Source organism: Styela clava, chromosome 12 (genome assembly GCF_964204865.1).
Source record: "Styela clava chromosome 12, kaStyClav1.hap1.2, whole genome shotgun sequence".
Classification (NCBI taxonomy): domain Eukaryota; kingdom Metazoa; phylum Chordata; class Ascidiacea; order Stolidobranchia; family Styelidae; genus Styela; species Styela clava.
Genome location: NC_135261.1, coordinates 4,273,947 through 4,291,889, shown reverse-complemented (window position 1 = coordinate 4,291,889; position 17,943 = coordinate 4,273,947). Strand labels below are relative to the sequence as shown.

The 17,943-nt window shown below is 35.3% G+C and overlaps 1 protein-coding gene across 1 annotated transcript in view; it reads right to left on the bottom strand.

The window, feature by feature from the left end:
* Positions 1–8,534, bottom strand: part of LOC120329199 (oxysterol-binding protein-related protein 6-like) — a 33,169-nt gene extending 24,635 nt beyond the window's left edge. Inside the window, exons 1-5 of the mRNA XM_039395739.2 lie at positions 8,417–8,534; positions 6,721–6,753; positions 5,564–5,650; positions 4,520–4,573; positions 2,155–2,268 (exon numbers count right to left, since the gene is read on the bottom strand). Of these exons, the coding sequence (XP_039251673.2) occupies positions 2,155–2,268; positions 4,520–4,573; positions 5,564–5,650; positions 6,721–6,732 (267 nt within the window). The 5' untranslated portion in view covers positions 6,733–6,753; positions 8,417–8,534. The remainder of the gene's footprint in view (positions 1–2,154; positions 2,269–4,519; positions 4,574–5,563; positions 5,651–6,720; positions 6,754–8,416) is intronic.
* Between the last annotated feature and the right edge of the window lie 9,409 nt (positions 8,535–17,943).

Below are 17,943 nucleotides of genomic sequence, written 5' to 3'. Positions count from 1 at the left end.
CGCGCTAACAAAATTAAAAGTAAATACTACTTTTTTTTGTAACAGCTGAAAAAAGACGTGTATGTACTATTACATTATGTCCCCCTGATTTCGTTTATCGCCACTCGAGTGGAAGCCTGACAAACGCAAACAAAATAAATATATATTTTAGGATGAGAAACATGATTGTCAATTAACATTGCCGGCCGATGAACTCATTCAGTAATAGTTCTCTTCAAATGTACGCAAAATATTGCTCTCAGAACAAAGTTTAAATTAAATTTCAATCAAAATTAAACATTATCTAGACGTCGGTGGCCGATTCTTTATCCAATCATGCCAGGGCGTACAATAACTTAGTCGCAGCGCAGGTGTGCTGTTGAAAATTTTCATCAAAATTGTCACGAATTTTCAGGTATACGATCCATTTAAATTCGCGCATAATGGAAACTTCGGCTATTTAGTGGAAAACTGAACTCGCAGTTTGCTGGTAATTACGCCACACATCATCTCGAGTGATGCGTAAAAGAGTGTGTTGTGTCGAACTTGAAACAAATGACGGCAGACAAGTAAAAAAGTCAATCACGAAAAATTCATTTTCATTTATTTACGTCCCGTAATTTGTTGCTATTTGGAGTGCCGCATAAACGCATTCGGCAGTTTTAACGCCACCGAAAACAACGATTAACAAATGTTCAATGTTTTTCTTTCGGTCCCGTAATTTGGTGTTATTTGGAGTGCTGCATAAACGCATTCGGTAGTTTTAACACCGCCGAAAACAACAATTAACACACGTTCAATGTTTTTTTTTTCGGTCCCGTAATTTGGCGTTATTTGGAGTGCCGCATAAACACACTCTGGCAGATTTAAAGCCGCCGAAAACGACGATTTAACAAACGTTCAATGTTTTTTTTTTTCGCTAAATCGCTCTCTTTTTCCGAATCGCGTAAATCTGATTCGAATCGATCCGGAAAAGATGCGATTCGAATCGATCCGATTCGTAAATCCAAAAGTGGCATCCCTAATAGTAATGTCATGATCTGCTTCGCAATTACACAAAAAATTTATAGATAAAATGAATGTGTAGATATATATATATATATATAGCGGAGCCCGGCGGAAAGTTTGTTCATAAATTCAATCCAACTATTTTAAGTGGATTATAAATCAGTAGATAATGTATATGGATCCACCGGCACAAAAGAATAAAAGGATAACTACTGAAAATGAAGGATAAAGGAGAAGGATGAGCACTGAAAATTAGTCCTTTAGAGACGCAACTGACAAAAGCATGCCTTCACATATCGGCAGTATGTTTACATTTTTCAAATTTGACATTTATGTAATAACCGAGATGGGATGCATACACTGTTGGTAATTGTTGGCATAAGATACAACACTGTGATACGTGTATGAATCTTCTTCAATTATAATTGCTATACTTTGCTTTCAACAGACTACTTTATAAAATATGAAAAAAGTATTTTGAACAATAAAAAAAATTTGCATAATTTCACACAGTCAAATTATCCAGCTCTAATGGAAATCTTCAATTAATTTCCTTCCCTAATGACTGTTTATTCTGTCTATTTTTGTTTAATTTCAGTTGGTGTCAAGTACTTAACACCTCTTCAAGTACAAGTCTTAATTAGTTCACCTTGCTTTGAACATCTGCTGTGTTTGAAGAATGAATATATTCAAACAAAGAAACATTTTAATCAAACATTTAATGATCAAAAATTCAAGAGGGAGATGAGCGCAATGTTTTGGTAGTTAAAGCAATAGATATACCATGCAAGCATCACCACCAAAACCGAACAATTTGCTTTCCTGAATCAGTGATGTCCAAAATGAATACCCGAATACAATTTACTTCTTAATAAAACTCTTACTTCCAAATGAAATATCCGATTTGAACATCCCAAAATTGGAAATGAAAAGAGTACAATAAACCTGAACATAGGCTTCTCAATGAGCACTAGCTCACCAAAATTGATTGTGAAATTTTTTTCAATATCGCTAGAAATGGATTTTTATCTCATTTTAAAGCATAATGCATAATATATCAGAAATTGAAAGCCCGTTCGTCGACTTGCAGTATTAAGACAAGAAAATAACATTTTTCTCTACAATCAAAAGCAAAGTCAGATTTATTCAACTTCCCAAAACTCTTACTTTCAAATGAAATATAGTGTCTTCTGCATCTAAGTCTATTCTGCATGATTTCTTCTGTGTTGACATGACACTCAATCCAACATCGAGAATCCCATGCAGTTTGCCTTTGACAATCTGAACAAAAGAAAATAAGCTTACTTGATGATAGAAAAGAAGGATATGGGCTTAAAGTAGTGTTCATAATTTATAAACACAAATTTCTACATTCCCTGGCCTATAGTCTCAATAGTTCTAGGTATTTCAGTGGTCATCCATCACTTCGCACTAGGGCTGGGCATTTCTAATCGAATATTCGAATTAAATCGAATAATAAATTATTTGAATCGATTCAGAACTTCAGAGCAAAATTTTCGAATGACCGCCATCTTGTTTTTTTTCTTTCTGCCAACGGTCAAGATTTTTTATCAATTTTTTTATTGAAATCTTAAAAATGAAAGTTTTGATTTCGAATCATAAATAATATAGCCTATATAATTATAGAGTGCTTTGATTACTTTGAAATCACTCAGGTTTATTTACTCAGCCAAATTTACTCAGGTTAAAATTTGATATATAGCGAAACAAAACGGTTTAATAAGAATTGTAATTAATCGGAAATTGGAATTAATGTTTGTTTTTGGTAAAAATGTCAGTTTTGTGCTATAATGAATTTATGCTAATTTTAGGAGTAAAGGTATATTACTTCTATAGACTATATTATTCAAATTAGTTTTCATATTATATATTTTCTTAATTATAATTATCTAATAATTATTCTACTAATCCCTCAAGATACAGAAGTCAATATAATCCTAAGGGAAGAGCAGGCAATGTTACACTCAATAATCATACTATTATTATTGATGTTATAAAACAGTGTTAGCATTACATAAGACATTACTTGACCTCTGAAGAATAATATTAAAATCAATACATTAATATTCAAATAAGCAGATGCTGAGTGGGAGCCTATCCACATATTATTATGATAAACTACTACATACATCGTAGGATTATTATGATAAATTGTGAATCCATTCTGAAAACAATAACAAAATTGTGGAACAACAATTCCCACTAACATGGACTGGTAACTGGGCAAAATGTATGGAGATATGGATGTGATACAATTTTATATTTTTCCTGGAGGAGAGGAAAACTGATAGGATGGCTTAATAATCATATGGCATACAGTATGCATATGATACCAGGTTTTCAAATGCATAGGCTTGAGTATTGATAGAGTATTATTATCACGCTTTGACCATCTCTGTAATCAGTCAGAAAAATCTCTAGTGAAGCAAAAATAAAAAAGTCGCAACCACTCATAAACATTTACTCAATTTCGAACCCCGCAAAAATTACCTGACCATGACATGAACAAATAAAAGTATGTAAAATCAATTCAGGTATTTCTCAGTAGTGATATATTGGGCATTTCCTGTCTAAGTTTGGCTTTCTTAGTGTAATAAATAGATCAATAAGTCATGCACAGAGCAATAAAACTTAAAGATGAAGCAATTTAAAACAAAACTACATATTTAAACAAATAAATCAATGAAACTAATCAGTATTTAAAATGTAAAATGCAAAGTTGTTGGTAAATCTTAATTAGACTGGGGATGTCAAGTTTTCTTCATTTAAATTGTTAAATAAGTTACTCCTATCAAAGAAAAGATATCTTATGTTATTAGTTGATACGAATAACATAATCTCTTTCCACGAAAATACCAAGTATAGTATATTTAAGAGCTTTCGTTATAATATTCGCTGTTTATTGAGCCATATCTTGTTTTATCTGAAGAAGTTAGACTATGATCTAACAAAAGTTCATGAATATACTTGCTATTTCGTGGAAAGAGATTATGTTATTCAAATTTATCTTTATAGTACGATCTCGTTCAAGCATCCTTATGGCAACCGACGCATACGAATCCAAAGTAGAAAGTAAACAAGGAGAAAGGACTTGCAGTTCAGTACACGATACCCTAGTACAACCCCAATTAGTTGATAGTTGAATAAAACAGACTTTTATTTTTATTACACTGTTCAGAAACAATCCACAAGCCCTATACTGGTAACCAAATATTTTAAAATCTTAACTACCGGTAAGATTCATTAAAATCTGAATATATATGTAAAGAATATATATTTTGTTTCTGTATTTAGTATCGTCTCATTCCAGCATGTACCAATTCAAAAGCCTTAGTGAGCAAGGAACAGAAAGATGATCATGTGTGCCATTGACTCCCTTCTAAGAATGTTTCATTTTACCTTTTTATTAATAAACCTGAGAGCATATTATGTCCATATTCATATCTAAGCCAAATAACGAAAAACTCAACAAAAAAGGCAATGAAAATAAATAGAAGTCCATACAACTCACATCGTGAGGAGACTTGGCATATTTCATGAAACCTTTCTCCAGGACAAAGAATCTCTAAAAATTAAACACAAATTATAAGCTTTAAAATAAAGAAGACAAATGAATGATCTCCAGAAAATATCCACTCCCAAAATTCCTTCTATTACAGTCTCTTATTAATAATGCTGGTTAAGGTTTGAGTTGAAGTTTGTATGTGTGTATAAATTTAAATTGAAAATTTTCTATGAGTGAATCTTTTCAAGTTCAAATGGGTGGAATATTTCTAGAATAAATTCAAACGTTGATAAATAATCAATTGTATATTGATACAAAAACAAAGATTATTATTATGAAATATTCTTCTATAAAAAATAAAGTTGAAAAAATAGTCGAAAAATGTTTCCCCCAAAAAATTTTTCTCAAAGCACAGATGTTCACTTTCACTCAGAAATGATGAAGGCTAATTTCCGAATGAAGTTATGGTCAAAGGACTGAAGTTCAATAGTTACTAAACCTATATGAACTATATGTGTAATTAAATTACTGATTGACGCCAGATATGAAACCGCTAACTCAATGAAATCAGTAAATGGCTACAAAGTAGTGAATTCCAGATAAGTTCTTTGAAAAAACCTTCAAAATTGAATTAACAAAAAAGAACACTCTTAATAACCAACCATCTACGACTGATATGGGCAAACTATGACCTGCGGGTTAAATCGACCCATTGGGTAATTCAATCTGGCCCGCCACAACTAAACTAAAACCAAATTTTGATGTCCTAACTAAACAATACTTCAATGAATTTGTTGAGAAGCGATTAAATTTAGTTTAAGCAAGAGGCTTACTGTTTTCCACTTTTGCTTTTGTAACATTGTACATATTGTTCATAAAATGTAACTTTTTACTTCACACTTACATGGCCCGTCAGTGTAGGTTACAAAATTTTTGGCCCCTGGTGCAAAAACATTGCCCACCCCTGATCTACAATCACACTTTTATCATTCCATCCTAGTACTTCCCTATATATCTCTTTTATTAAATAATCTTCAAAACAATTATTACCTTGTGCCATCCTTTCAGTGGCCATTTTCTTCTTTTCAAAACGTATCCTTCATATTTCTTGGGGATATTTGGATTGTCTTCCATCTCCTATAACAAAAATGTTAAATTAACGAGGTGTCCCATACAAAACATCAACAAATTCACATCAATAAATTGCCAGTGCCTAACTAAATTATGTAAACATCGAGACCCAAGTTACACCTTGGAAAACCAACAAGAAATAACCATCGGTTGAAAACATATCTTTGGAATTATAATCAAATTGATGTATTGCCTACAAGACTCAAAAATGATGGAGAATTTCCTTACGTTTTCGAATAAAGTGTGATAGCTACATTGTGCAAAGAAATCTAAAATGTGTGAAAGAATATCAAGAAAGGAACGATTTAATAAAATTTGGAGATGTATAATTACTTCTTGAATAAAATTATCGAAAACTAATGCACTTCTAAAATTCCCCCAAAAAAAATTTCAAGACCTACAAAACACTTTTAAATATCTAAAAGACAATACCAATAAAAATGTGAAGCAACAGTAAAACATTAATGTGAAACGAGTTTACAAATTTTGTTAAGACAGAAAATCACCAACAGAAGGATATTGCTAAAACATTGATATGCCCATACTAATCAAATCTAAATCTAAAAAAAAAATTTTAAATAAAAAAGGAGTTCTAGGTTATTAAAAATGAATATCACATAAAATATCTAGTATTTATTAAGAAAACAATAATAAATAATTAATTTCCCTCTCAAACAAAGATATTTTACGTTAGGCATAACTACCGTAATACTTCGTCATTCATTCATAATTTTTGTTTTAAGCATGTGTGAAAATGTCAAAAAATAATATAAATCCTATGCCAGTATTCACTAGAAAAACAGTAACAAAAAGTGCCAAATCATTCCAAAATGAAAATACTTTTAATAGTCAAAACTTAAGTTGGAAGCTATTCATAAATTGTATATTCAAGCATGATTTTGATTATATCAAAGAGACATTTCCACAAAAACATAAAATCGGATTCATAGGTAAGTACAAATCAATCCTAGATATAACAAAATATAATTAATACAATAAAAGAGGTTTAATGATTGCATTAGTAGAACATAACTCAAACACAAAGATGGAAATTAGTCAAATATGGATGAACTTACCATTTTCAACATTTATCAATGATGGTTAAATGACTACAATAAAGTGAAGAATATGAAACAAACATGGCTTATGGATATAATAGTTGAAATAAATGCCCTATCTGCTGTTCTATTTATCTTAGATTAGACAAAGCTAAGATAGACTAGGTGAGGCCCACATTCAAACCTATCATAAATTAATGAAACCTAACTCCATACAGGAAATTTGAAGTGATGCAATGCCATGAATATACCCAAATCGTGACATCAATGATGACATCTAGCAATCATCTCGCACATAATAATCGCGACATATGATTCGAACCTGCGAACCCACGCAAGGTAATCAGAGGGTGAGATGACGAGTGTATCATATGCTATACCGCCTACATACAAGAAATTTGAAGTGATGCACATGCAATACAATGATAGTACCCAAATCTAGACATCAAATATTGGCTAAACTTAGCTAGACAGCAAATGTCAAGAGAAAGGACATTGAAAGAGAATAGATGTGTTGATTCTTGACTGCGCTTGATTTACATAAAAGTCAAATACACTTTACAACGATTATATACTTTATATTGATGCAAAAATCGCTCTCCTTTATTGTAAGCTCTGAAGCTGGATGTGGTAAAATAAAAACTTGGAATAATTTTCTGAGCAAGATAATAAACATAATTATACTTATCACTGCTTTAAAAGCTTGTCTTTAATTGAATGTGAATTGTGAATATTAGATAGGAATTCAGCTTTAAAATTGTATTCCTTCATAGATACCGTGGATGATGTTATATTTATACATCAAATACCCAATTGATCTGGTGTTAGATAGCCTATATCTAAACTTCGAGACTAGTTCACTAAACGCAGACAAGTACTTCTAGTTGGCGTGGTCTACCATTTTCACATATGTCATTTCTAACCCCCATCTGACTACGTCATTCAAAAATTACGTCATTACAATGTCACAGTGACGAAATAAGGCCCGTCAAAGTAGTATATGAATTAACGTCCTAAACGCACAGACGATCACCCGAAATCAAGCAAGCTATTTCTCTCGTTTTCTCGTTGTAACAATCCCCACATAAAAAAGATCACTGGCGTTAGCGATTTCGTTATCGTCAGCTTAGCAGCTGAAATGCCATTTCGGGCGATCGTATCTTTGGCAAGCTCTATGACATGATTGTGACGTTGTAGTGACATAATTTTATATGACTAAGTCAGGTGGGGGTAGAAATAACATATGCAAAAATGTTTGTGTCACGCCAACTAGAATTACTTACAGCGTTTAGTGAACATGTGCCTACACTTCTAAGAGACTGAGAATCAATCAAAAGATCAAGGTACTATAGTACTAGAAACACAGTTTCTGGATTTAAATAACACTTGCAGACTTGATAGATTCATGAAAAATGATTTAAAATCTGACAAATACAAACACTGAAACATGGTTCTCTTTGTGATTTCAGAATTTGGTCAGTTCAAGTTAAAAACCCTAAAACCTGGAAATTCAAGCACTCCTGCACTGTGACATCTGGAACTTGAACTATTCAAGACCGGACGTTGGTATATACGGTACCAGTATACAGATACAGAACTGCTAGTACAGTAGTACAGGAATCTGGGAATGGAACAGCGGAAGGTCTGGTAATTTTAACTAATACAGTAATAACAGAATAAACTCAAAATTTTGGACATGGAAAGATATACTCACATTATGTGGAACCAAATACGTCATTAAAGTCTGCAACGTCATTGATAAATCCCAATATTATCCATTAAAAATTATTGAAAGGCACGTAGCAGCAACAGTAAGCAGTCTAAGTCCCGCTCCCGTGACTGTGATGACGAATCGTCAAATGAGAAAAATAAACAATGGAAAAGACCGGCGTGGTGCACGGAGTCCAATTTGTATTGATAGATATAGTTTTTTTCAATAATGTTACAAATCAGACGACAAACATGAAACGAAAATTTTTCAGATAAAGAAAACATCCACCGCAGTTTTCGCCATAACTTAACCTCAGCAATGTTATATGTACCTACCCCCAAATTCATATGAAACACAAATTTATTGGCAATTGCGTATTAGGTCACAAGTTAAGAAAAAATATAGGTACGTATGAATCTAGTCAAGCAAAATTAATATAGACTGATTTTATTTTTTGAACCATCTCCTGGTCTTTAATTTTTATTCCTTGCTTTTACTAATGACTGCAAGGCTTAAGTTCTTGACAAGTAGAATGACATCGCCATTAATTTAAGTTTTAGTGCAGCCTCGGCTGTCGAAGCTCATGTGCGCATATCTGAACTACGCGTTATAACTTGGCGTTTCTGAACAGGAGACGCTGCAAATGCAAGATGATATGGTATGCATTAATACTTAAACGGTGATGCAGAATCAAGTAGTCTAATTATGAAGCTATTCAGATTCTTTCGTCTTTTCGATATCAGATCCTTTGTACAAAGCTCCCGCCAACACTCAATACAAGAAAATAATAATTATCCAGTTAGGGTTAGGAATGCAGATTGCGCTGGAAATATTAAATTTTCAAATCATTCCTAACCCAAAGTGGATAATTGCTAATTTCTTATTTTAAAACGTGGCGGGGATAATTTTCTCAAATCTCACATTTTACATTAATGGCGGGGGACTTTCTGTAAAAGATTATCAAGTGCTGTATATTAATATGTAACTGATTGTTTATGAATGTTTTATGGTGAAATACAGTTTATTTCATATGATGGGATTTGCGGTTCAAATCAAAGCAACATTCTTGTTTAAGCGTTTAAGGAAACAACTGCGTTTACAATTGGACAATATTTTGGCATTTTATTGTTGAATGAAGCGGTTTAGCCCACCCCTCGTGCATTCAACTTTGGCAACTTTGGTTGGGCGATTTGCCCTTTGATTCCAATTCCAGCTTAGCGAAATCTTTTTTGTTTTTGTTTTTATATTAAATACTGTTCACTCTTGTCTAATTTTTTTATAAAATTATAGAAAATGGTGTGGCAACAAATTCTTATTTTTTATTACAATTCCTATCTTTCATTCTAATTTCTTTTTTTACCATATACTTTATATGAAGCTCTCTTTTTTTTTCTAACTTTATTTTAGCCCTGTGTGTGTGTGTGTGTGTGTATTGATTCAATAGTTTTAGATGAGTAACTCGGCAATGCCTTCTTCCATCTTATATTCTGTACGTTTTAAACCTTATTCAAGGTTATGTTTGCTCTCCTGATTCCCTAATCAGTAGTGATTAGTTTTTATCAATCATTTTATCTTATCACATTTTGTGCCGATTATGGAGTTGAAACAAACTTATGTTATCTTTGTTACGAGAAGAGATAGGTAAATTTTACAACGATTTGTGGTTTTACCTCCCTGTGAAATCCCACGACACCGACTATAACTTTTACGAAGTAATTCTCCCACATATAATTATCACTCACTGATTTCGTACTTGCAAATCTACGCGTTATAATCAAAGGCATAATAGCAACCGAGCCTATAACCAGGTCGGCCAATTGTGTCGAGATGACTTTATACGATAGGCGGAGGCGAAACACTTTCCAAAAACACGTTTTGAAATGTTAAAATAAGGTTTCATTACATTTGAACCTACGTACATTTGAACCCACTGCAATTGCACCTGCGTACTAATGCACCTATGGAATTTTTTACGAATATTTGAACCCATACTAACCCTAAACAACGGAGTTTAGCAACCTCATATAGATTGAACCCGGGTGCAAATGCATGGGTTCAAATGTACGGTCACCTTAAAATAATGAAACAAAATTACCATACGTTCAGTGTGAAACTTACTGTGTTTTGTTTTATTGTTTCATCACTATTTTTATGTCAGTATTATTCGCTTTTATTCCGTTTCAAATCGTGACACATCGCAGTCTTCTCACTTATGACAATTCCAAACCTTCTTTTCGGCTTAAAGTCACAAATTACAAGCCAAATACTAAAATCTTTGAGTGAGATAAATCATGGACAGTGAACCCCCAAATATTATAGAATATTATTGTAAATCTTTATTGTGCACATATATGTAATAAAAATAACCTCAAGAATTATTCAGGTATTAGGATAGGAGGATAGGATTTACATATTTATCCCGGGGGAAAGGAAAGCCGATAAGACGGCTTATCCATATGGCGAACCACGGCCTCTCGTCCGGTTACCATTCCAAGTCGGGTATGGGATTAGTTTTACTGTATTCTTTGTTTTCGGAAGCATGGACTTGGTGGTGGAGGAAGCCGTAACCGACCAGCGGTTACGTGAACCACCCAACGACGGCGAGGAGTCCAGCAATCCTCTCGCACATAACCGTCCCTGCAAGGGATTCGAACCTGCGAACCCACGCAGAGTAATTAGAGGTGCGGTGGCGAGCGTATTCCTAACGCTTAGCCCGTTGAGCCACACCGCCGCGCCATTCAAGCAATTCAACGTCAATTTGTACTCAGGTCTGATTGTACAGCTATAGCCTAACACATTTTTTCATCAGCACTTAACTGTTTTCAGGTCTTAGTATTCCTCCATCACAGTCAAAAGATTTGTTTGCAGATTTAACGGGATATCACGGGATATCACGGGCATGAATACACATGCTTCCTATCAACGACGTATGTTCAATGTAATTTTCCTGGGGTTGTAGTTTGTTTTGTTTAGAAACCCGTATTCACGTATTGTCGTATCCACCTACTTCTCGTATTCACGTACTTCTCGTACACCACCAAAGTGACTATAAGTGTTACAGTCACTTTGTACATCACATATTCACATACTGTCGTATTCACGTACTGTCGTATTCTCGTACTTCTAACATCGTAGCCTACTTCTCATACTGACGTACATCGTACCAACGTATCTTCGTACACCTGTACTTTCTTGACAATAAACGACATCAACTTGTACATGTTATACACGTCTTTTTGCAAAATCAGTTTACTAAAACAGATCGACCATCTGACAAAAATCAGTTTACTAAAACAGATCGACCATCTAAGAATTACACCTGGTGTGGGCGCTAAAGGCACTCCAAATTTGACGTCTATAGATATAATCGATATATAAATATGTAACTGATTGTTTATGAATGCTTAACAGTAAAACAAGAGAGCTATGCTCAAATATATGAACACGTAGAGTCACATAATTTTGATGACGTCATAGCGAAAAAAAAAGTAATAGCCTTCTGGAGAAAATTTTTATCTTTAACCACTGAAAATTTCAAAGCAATTGGTCCAGTATTCGAAGAGAAAAGCGATTTTTTAAAAACGTGTCAAAGAACAACAACAACATAATATTTAAACGATCGTTATGTCCACTACGTGTCCAATAAACTTCATCTCATATGATGGGTTCAGCGGATCAAATCAAAGCGGCAAACAAAGTTTTGTTCAAGTCAAGAAAACGAATACATCTTTGTCACACAAAGAGATAGGTGGATTTTACAACGATTTGTGTGTCATTCAGAGCAGGGGCTCAGCCGAAAACATTAAAACTGAGCCATGTCTCAAGTGCTTGTGAAGTTACCCAACAGCGCTAATGAGAATTTGTCATTAAGTACTATTATATCTCAACCATTTCTCGTCGTTAGCAGTGGCCCGGCGGAAGCGTGTCAGCTTGTTGAGCAGAGGGGCAGGTGCATATATGGGTTGGTTAGAGCGTCGTGCGCGAGTGGAGCGTAGTTTGAGATGTCTGCAAATGTCGACGCGTCTCAGACAGGAAATCTATAGTGTCATTCGAGTATAAATCAGGAAAGAACTAGAAAGTATACTTGACTGCCTGGATTACAATTCAATAAAATGGATTACTCCGCAGCTGCAGCAACACCACCAACGGAATCAACAAATTCACCTGTAAACACGCAACCGCTGACAGTATACCTGAACACAAAGCAAGACATGGATTTCGCCACTTTATTGGACTTACTGAAAGAAAACGAAAGAACACAGAAATTCTGCGACCAAATAAGGGGGTTATTTGAGTCCCGAAAGGGCTCATGGTTACTCTCCTTTGCCGAAGTAGATGGAAAAAGCTGCCGCGACGAATTCTTCAAAGCTACTGGTGGGTTGATCAGAGCAGATGGAGTAGAGATAGAAGTATCGATGCCAAACAAACCACCTGTTCGTATCTCCATAAGGGGAATTATATACGAAACGATATTTTCCAAGGCCGCAGCAACCGTGAATAACCTTGGTTGTGGAAAGATTCGAAGTGCTGTTCGTAACTTTTATAGAGGAACACAAATATACAATGGATATACTTCGTTTTTAATGGAAGATTTTAATAAAGAAAAATTGCCGGACTTCGTTAACATCAATGGCCGAAGATGCAAAACGTTTCTACCACGAGAACTATATACGCCTACGTGTGGCAGATGTCTGCAGACGGGCCACATCTTCAATGAATGTGAAAATGACCCCGTTTGCAGACACTGCAAGAAATCGGGTCACCTTCGAAGGAACTGCGACCAGCGAGAGAAGGAATATCCCACACTCCAACGCAACCCCAGCGACGCATGGTCTGCACCCAGACGTAGAGAACAACCAACAACTGTTCAAAACGCCTCTGAAAACCTCGTACCAAAAAGTACTCAACCTGTACAATGCAATGGACGTGAAGAAGACGCAACAATGCCATCAAAGTCGCCCGAAATAGGCACAAACAAGGGAATTCCTCAAGAATACAATGAACGGCCGAACAATCCTGTGGAAGACGAACGAAAAATCAATGAACCGAAACAAAATGGTGAGAAAGAACGAAACGCAGAGCAAAATCAAAACAAAGGCATCATACAATTGGAAGACACTCAAGAACCTGTACAAATCGATATATCAGAATTCTCTTCCTCCGCAGTGGAATCACCAACAAGCAATTTAAAAGAGATATCTAATTGGTCGGAGTGTGAAGAAATCGAGAATGTAATTAGCCCAATCATCAAGACACCGCCGAAATGCATCAATACCAGGCAGACGTCACGACTGAAAAAAACCTCAACGATTGGCAATACGCCCTATAACCCGCCATCAAAGGGCAGGGCATATGTTAAGGTGATGGTCCACAATATTGAACAACAGGACACACCATCGTGCTGTTTCTCTACCTCACCATTAGAAATTCATTCCGCCCCCGCATATCTAGAAGAAAGTACTCCTCTGCCGAACAAACTGAATTTGGATATAAATGAATCATTTATGGAAAATAAGGACTACAACAACAAGAGAAACAGACAGGAAACAACATCTTCCGAGTCATCATTGGACAAGGGGATCATAGGGAAGAAGAAAAAATGATGTAAGTGAAACTTCTTTGTTCTGCTATAAACCCGTAAATGAACAATATTTATTTAAACTAAGGTGACCAAATATCCAACTACCACAAACGGTAGCTCAAATTTTTTCCCTTTTTACACATTAATGTAAGTCATGGCCCTCATAAAGCTAATCTCCTTAAATGCAAACGGCTTTCATAAACACTTGAGTGAAATGAAAAGTTTCATCCAGCATGAGAACCCCAATATACTCTGCGTGCAGGAAGTTCATAGGATAGATAAAAAATCTTCGACAAACTGGGCCAATATGCTGGGATATAATATTTATTTCAACACTCTCGATATAACGGATAAACATCATAGTCGATTTTGGCAGGGAACCGCAATCTTAGTAAAGATAGAAAACCCGATAGTACCGAATACGTACAATGCCCATATCGAAAATCGATGCGACAGCGTGGAGATTCAGATTGACGGTAAAGTCATAAAAATATTTAACATATATGCGCCAGCACAAAATGGACCGGGAAAAACTGAATTTTTTAAAAATTTGATCAATCTGTTAACATATTACGGTAATAGTCAAAACTTATTATTAGTGGGCGACTTTAATTTCGTTCTGAAACAAACTGACATCCTGGACCCTAGAAAATTTAAACTTCGACCCCCAGAAAAACTTTTTATAAATTACATCCAAGAAAATAACATACAGGACACTTTTCGGAAGAAGTACCCACTAAAACAAATTTTTACCTATCATACTGGATCACACGGCAGCCGTATTGACAATATATTTAACTCAAAAAGCATGGAACACCTCATTGCCTCTATATCGCACACAACAAACACCGTAGCCGATCATCTGCTATGTCCGGTAATCCAACTTAGAAAAACCCAAAAAGTCTGCTGGGGAAAAGGAACGTGGCGCAACAACTTGTCTCTATATAAAGATCCGACCTACGTAGAAATCATAAACAACACGTTCGAATCTACTCTGACTGAACTAGGAAATTTTTTATCAAATTCAAGACTGGTGGGACAAATTGAAGCTTAAAATTAAAAAAACTACAGTCGCATACTCTAAAACTGTCGTCAAAGATAAAAGGAACCAGACAACTCTAATTCGGAAAAATTTAGACAAACTCATTAATGAAGGGAAAGCCGAAAATCTATTGCAAATTGAAAACCTTAAATCCCAATTAAGATCTCTACAAAATGAGAAGTACAGATTAGATGCATTAATGGCTAACCTGACTGACCTGGAAGAGAATGAAAAACCAACCACAAGTTTTTACTCGAAAATCAAACAGCGAGCAAAACAAACCACAATAGTGAGGTTAAAAACGGCAAACAACCAGGTAGTGACAGAAGAGGGTGCGATCATGTCTATAGTTGAAGACTTCTATGGGAATTTATGGGGTAAAGTACATGAAACGAACGACCACTATCGGCGACAATATCTATCATTAATGAGCTCAACCCAAATATCTGAGCAAGAAAACTTTTTATTGGAACAACCGGTTACCAGCGGTGAGATTTACAGTGCAATCAAGTTACTTGGAAACAACAAATCACCCGGCATAGATGGACTTAGCAAAGAATTTTATATGACTTTTTGGAACACAATAAAAACGTCATTTACCCAGCTCATCAATAACGTCCTTTCTTTCGGCCCCTTTCCAAAATCATCAGCAACCGCAAAAGTTAAGTTATTATACAAGAAAAACGACGAGACGGAACTGAAAAATTGGAGACCTATAACGACTCTTAACATGGACTATAAAATTATAGCAAAAATTATAGTAAGACGGCTAGAGCCGGCTATATCCAAAATAATAAGTAATTCACAAAAATGCTCCTTATTGCACCGGAGTATGAATGATATTCATTATAACACCGACGCCATTTTGCGATATTGCCGATCTAAAAACATCCCGGGGGCGCTGATCCTAATCGATAATTTAAAGGCGTTCGATAATGTAAATCATAAATTTCTGTTTGATATTCTGGAACAAATTGGACTTGGGGACAAGACCTTAAAAGTCATAAAAAATATGTATCTTAACATTAAATCGCAGATAGATGTCAATGGTAAGTTGTCTAATACAGTCACCATAAAGCGTGGCATAAGGCAAGGATGCCCGCTGAGCATGTTGTTATATGCAATATGTGTAGAGCCTCTTGCTAGATCCGTCTTTTCAAATAATAACATTCACGGTATAAAATTGGGGACGTACCATCATAAGATTGATCAATATGCCGATGACATCACATTTGCAGTAACCGACCAACCTTCCATCAAAGAAATATTCAAAGAATTAGATAACTTCAAACTGGCATCTGGACAAACAATTAATAAAGATAAAACTGAAATTTTATGTATCACGGAATCCTCACGCAGATCAATATCCAACTCTTCTCTTGTTCGATATATCAAAGATGACGTAAAAATACTCGGTATAAATTTCGGAAAAAAAACACTAGCTAAAATGTGGGACGAAATTGGAACCAAACTTACCCGGACACTAAATTACTTAAAAACTAGACAGCTCACCTGGTATGGAAAATTGGTGATCATAAATTCCTTGGTTATGTCAATTATTATATTTCATGCGAGAACTAAATCAATGTCATTGGGAGAGATTAAGAAAATCCAAAATTCGATATGCAAATTTTTGTGGTATCCTGAAAAAATTGAATCTGTAGGTAGAAAAAAGCTGCAGCTACCATGGACTCGGGGAGGAATAAACTTAATCGACGTCCAAGCAAAGGTAAAAGCCTGCCAGGTCGAGAAAATGAAAGCATTTGTAGACGGCAGAACACTTGATCAATTTTGGCACATCGAAGCCTTATACGCTTTGGGCTCCAAAATCAACACAATAAATAAAAAACTATACAGCAACTCAATGCCCCACGCTCCTGTAGTACCGCATTATTGGAAATATATCTTAGAAATTTTCTGGACTTTAAACTTTTCGCATGAGGACTGGCAAACCTCAAAACAAAAACACCTTTATCAAAAACTTAAAAACATTTATCCTGACCCGCAATCGGAAGATGCAAATTGGGAGGATGTCCATCTACGGAAAAACGTCACTAGGTCATTTTTCTCCAATGCTGAAAGAGTTGTTACTTACAGAATTGCCAGGGAAGGATATGTATTCGGGGATAGGATGAGGGGTATGACCCTCAGGTTTGGAACATCCGGCGTTCAAAAAATACTTAACTGTAAATTTTGTAATAACAATTCAGATAGTACCAAACACCTGTTTTTTTACTGCAGTGTCGTAAAAGCTTACATTTCAGAAATAAAACAAATCCTCAACAAAATACTCTACAGTCCCATACAAATAACAAAGGACGAAATTTTCTACAACAGCTACAATGGACCGCACCAGATTATTACTATAAAATGCTTCGTACTGATAAAAACCACCATAATTCAACAAAAGATCAAACTGGATATTGAAAACAGATATTTGGCCCCCACTGACAAAAGTATAATCCAATCAACGACAGTAAAGATTGCACAATTTTTGAACATAATGGAAAACAAGCACAAAGATCTACTGTTTTTGGGGCTGCTGGTCAATTGGAAGGAGATCCTGAATGGGTATTTGCTGACCTAACGCTTTCCTCTCTACCATCTGATCAACGTTAAAACTTTTCCCGAAATTGAAAAATTTTCAACCACCACAAACAATAGCATACCGTTCGGCTTAGTAAATACAGCTTTTAGCCCTTTTGAACACTAAGAAATACCATCTCCCACTTAGCGGATGTGATGAATCGGAAGCTTCGCGGTGGATGGCGTGCTGTGTGCAATTTTACGCAGTATGTACGGAAGCCGGGAGTGGCGGAAGTTGTGTTGTGCTCTGCGTGGCATAGACAGAAGCCCCGGAATAAAGCAATGCTGTCACAAACAGCATATGCCGAACCCCGGGGTGGA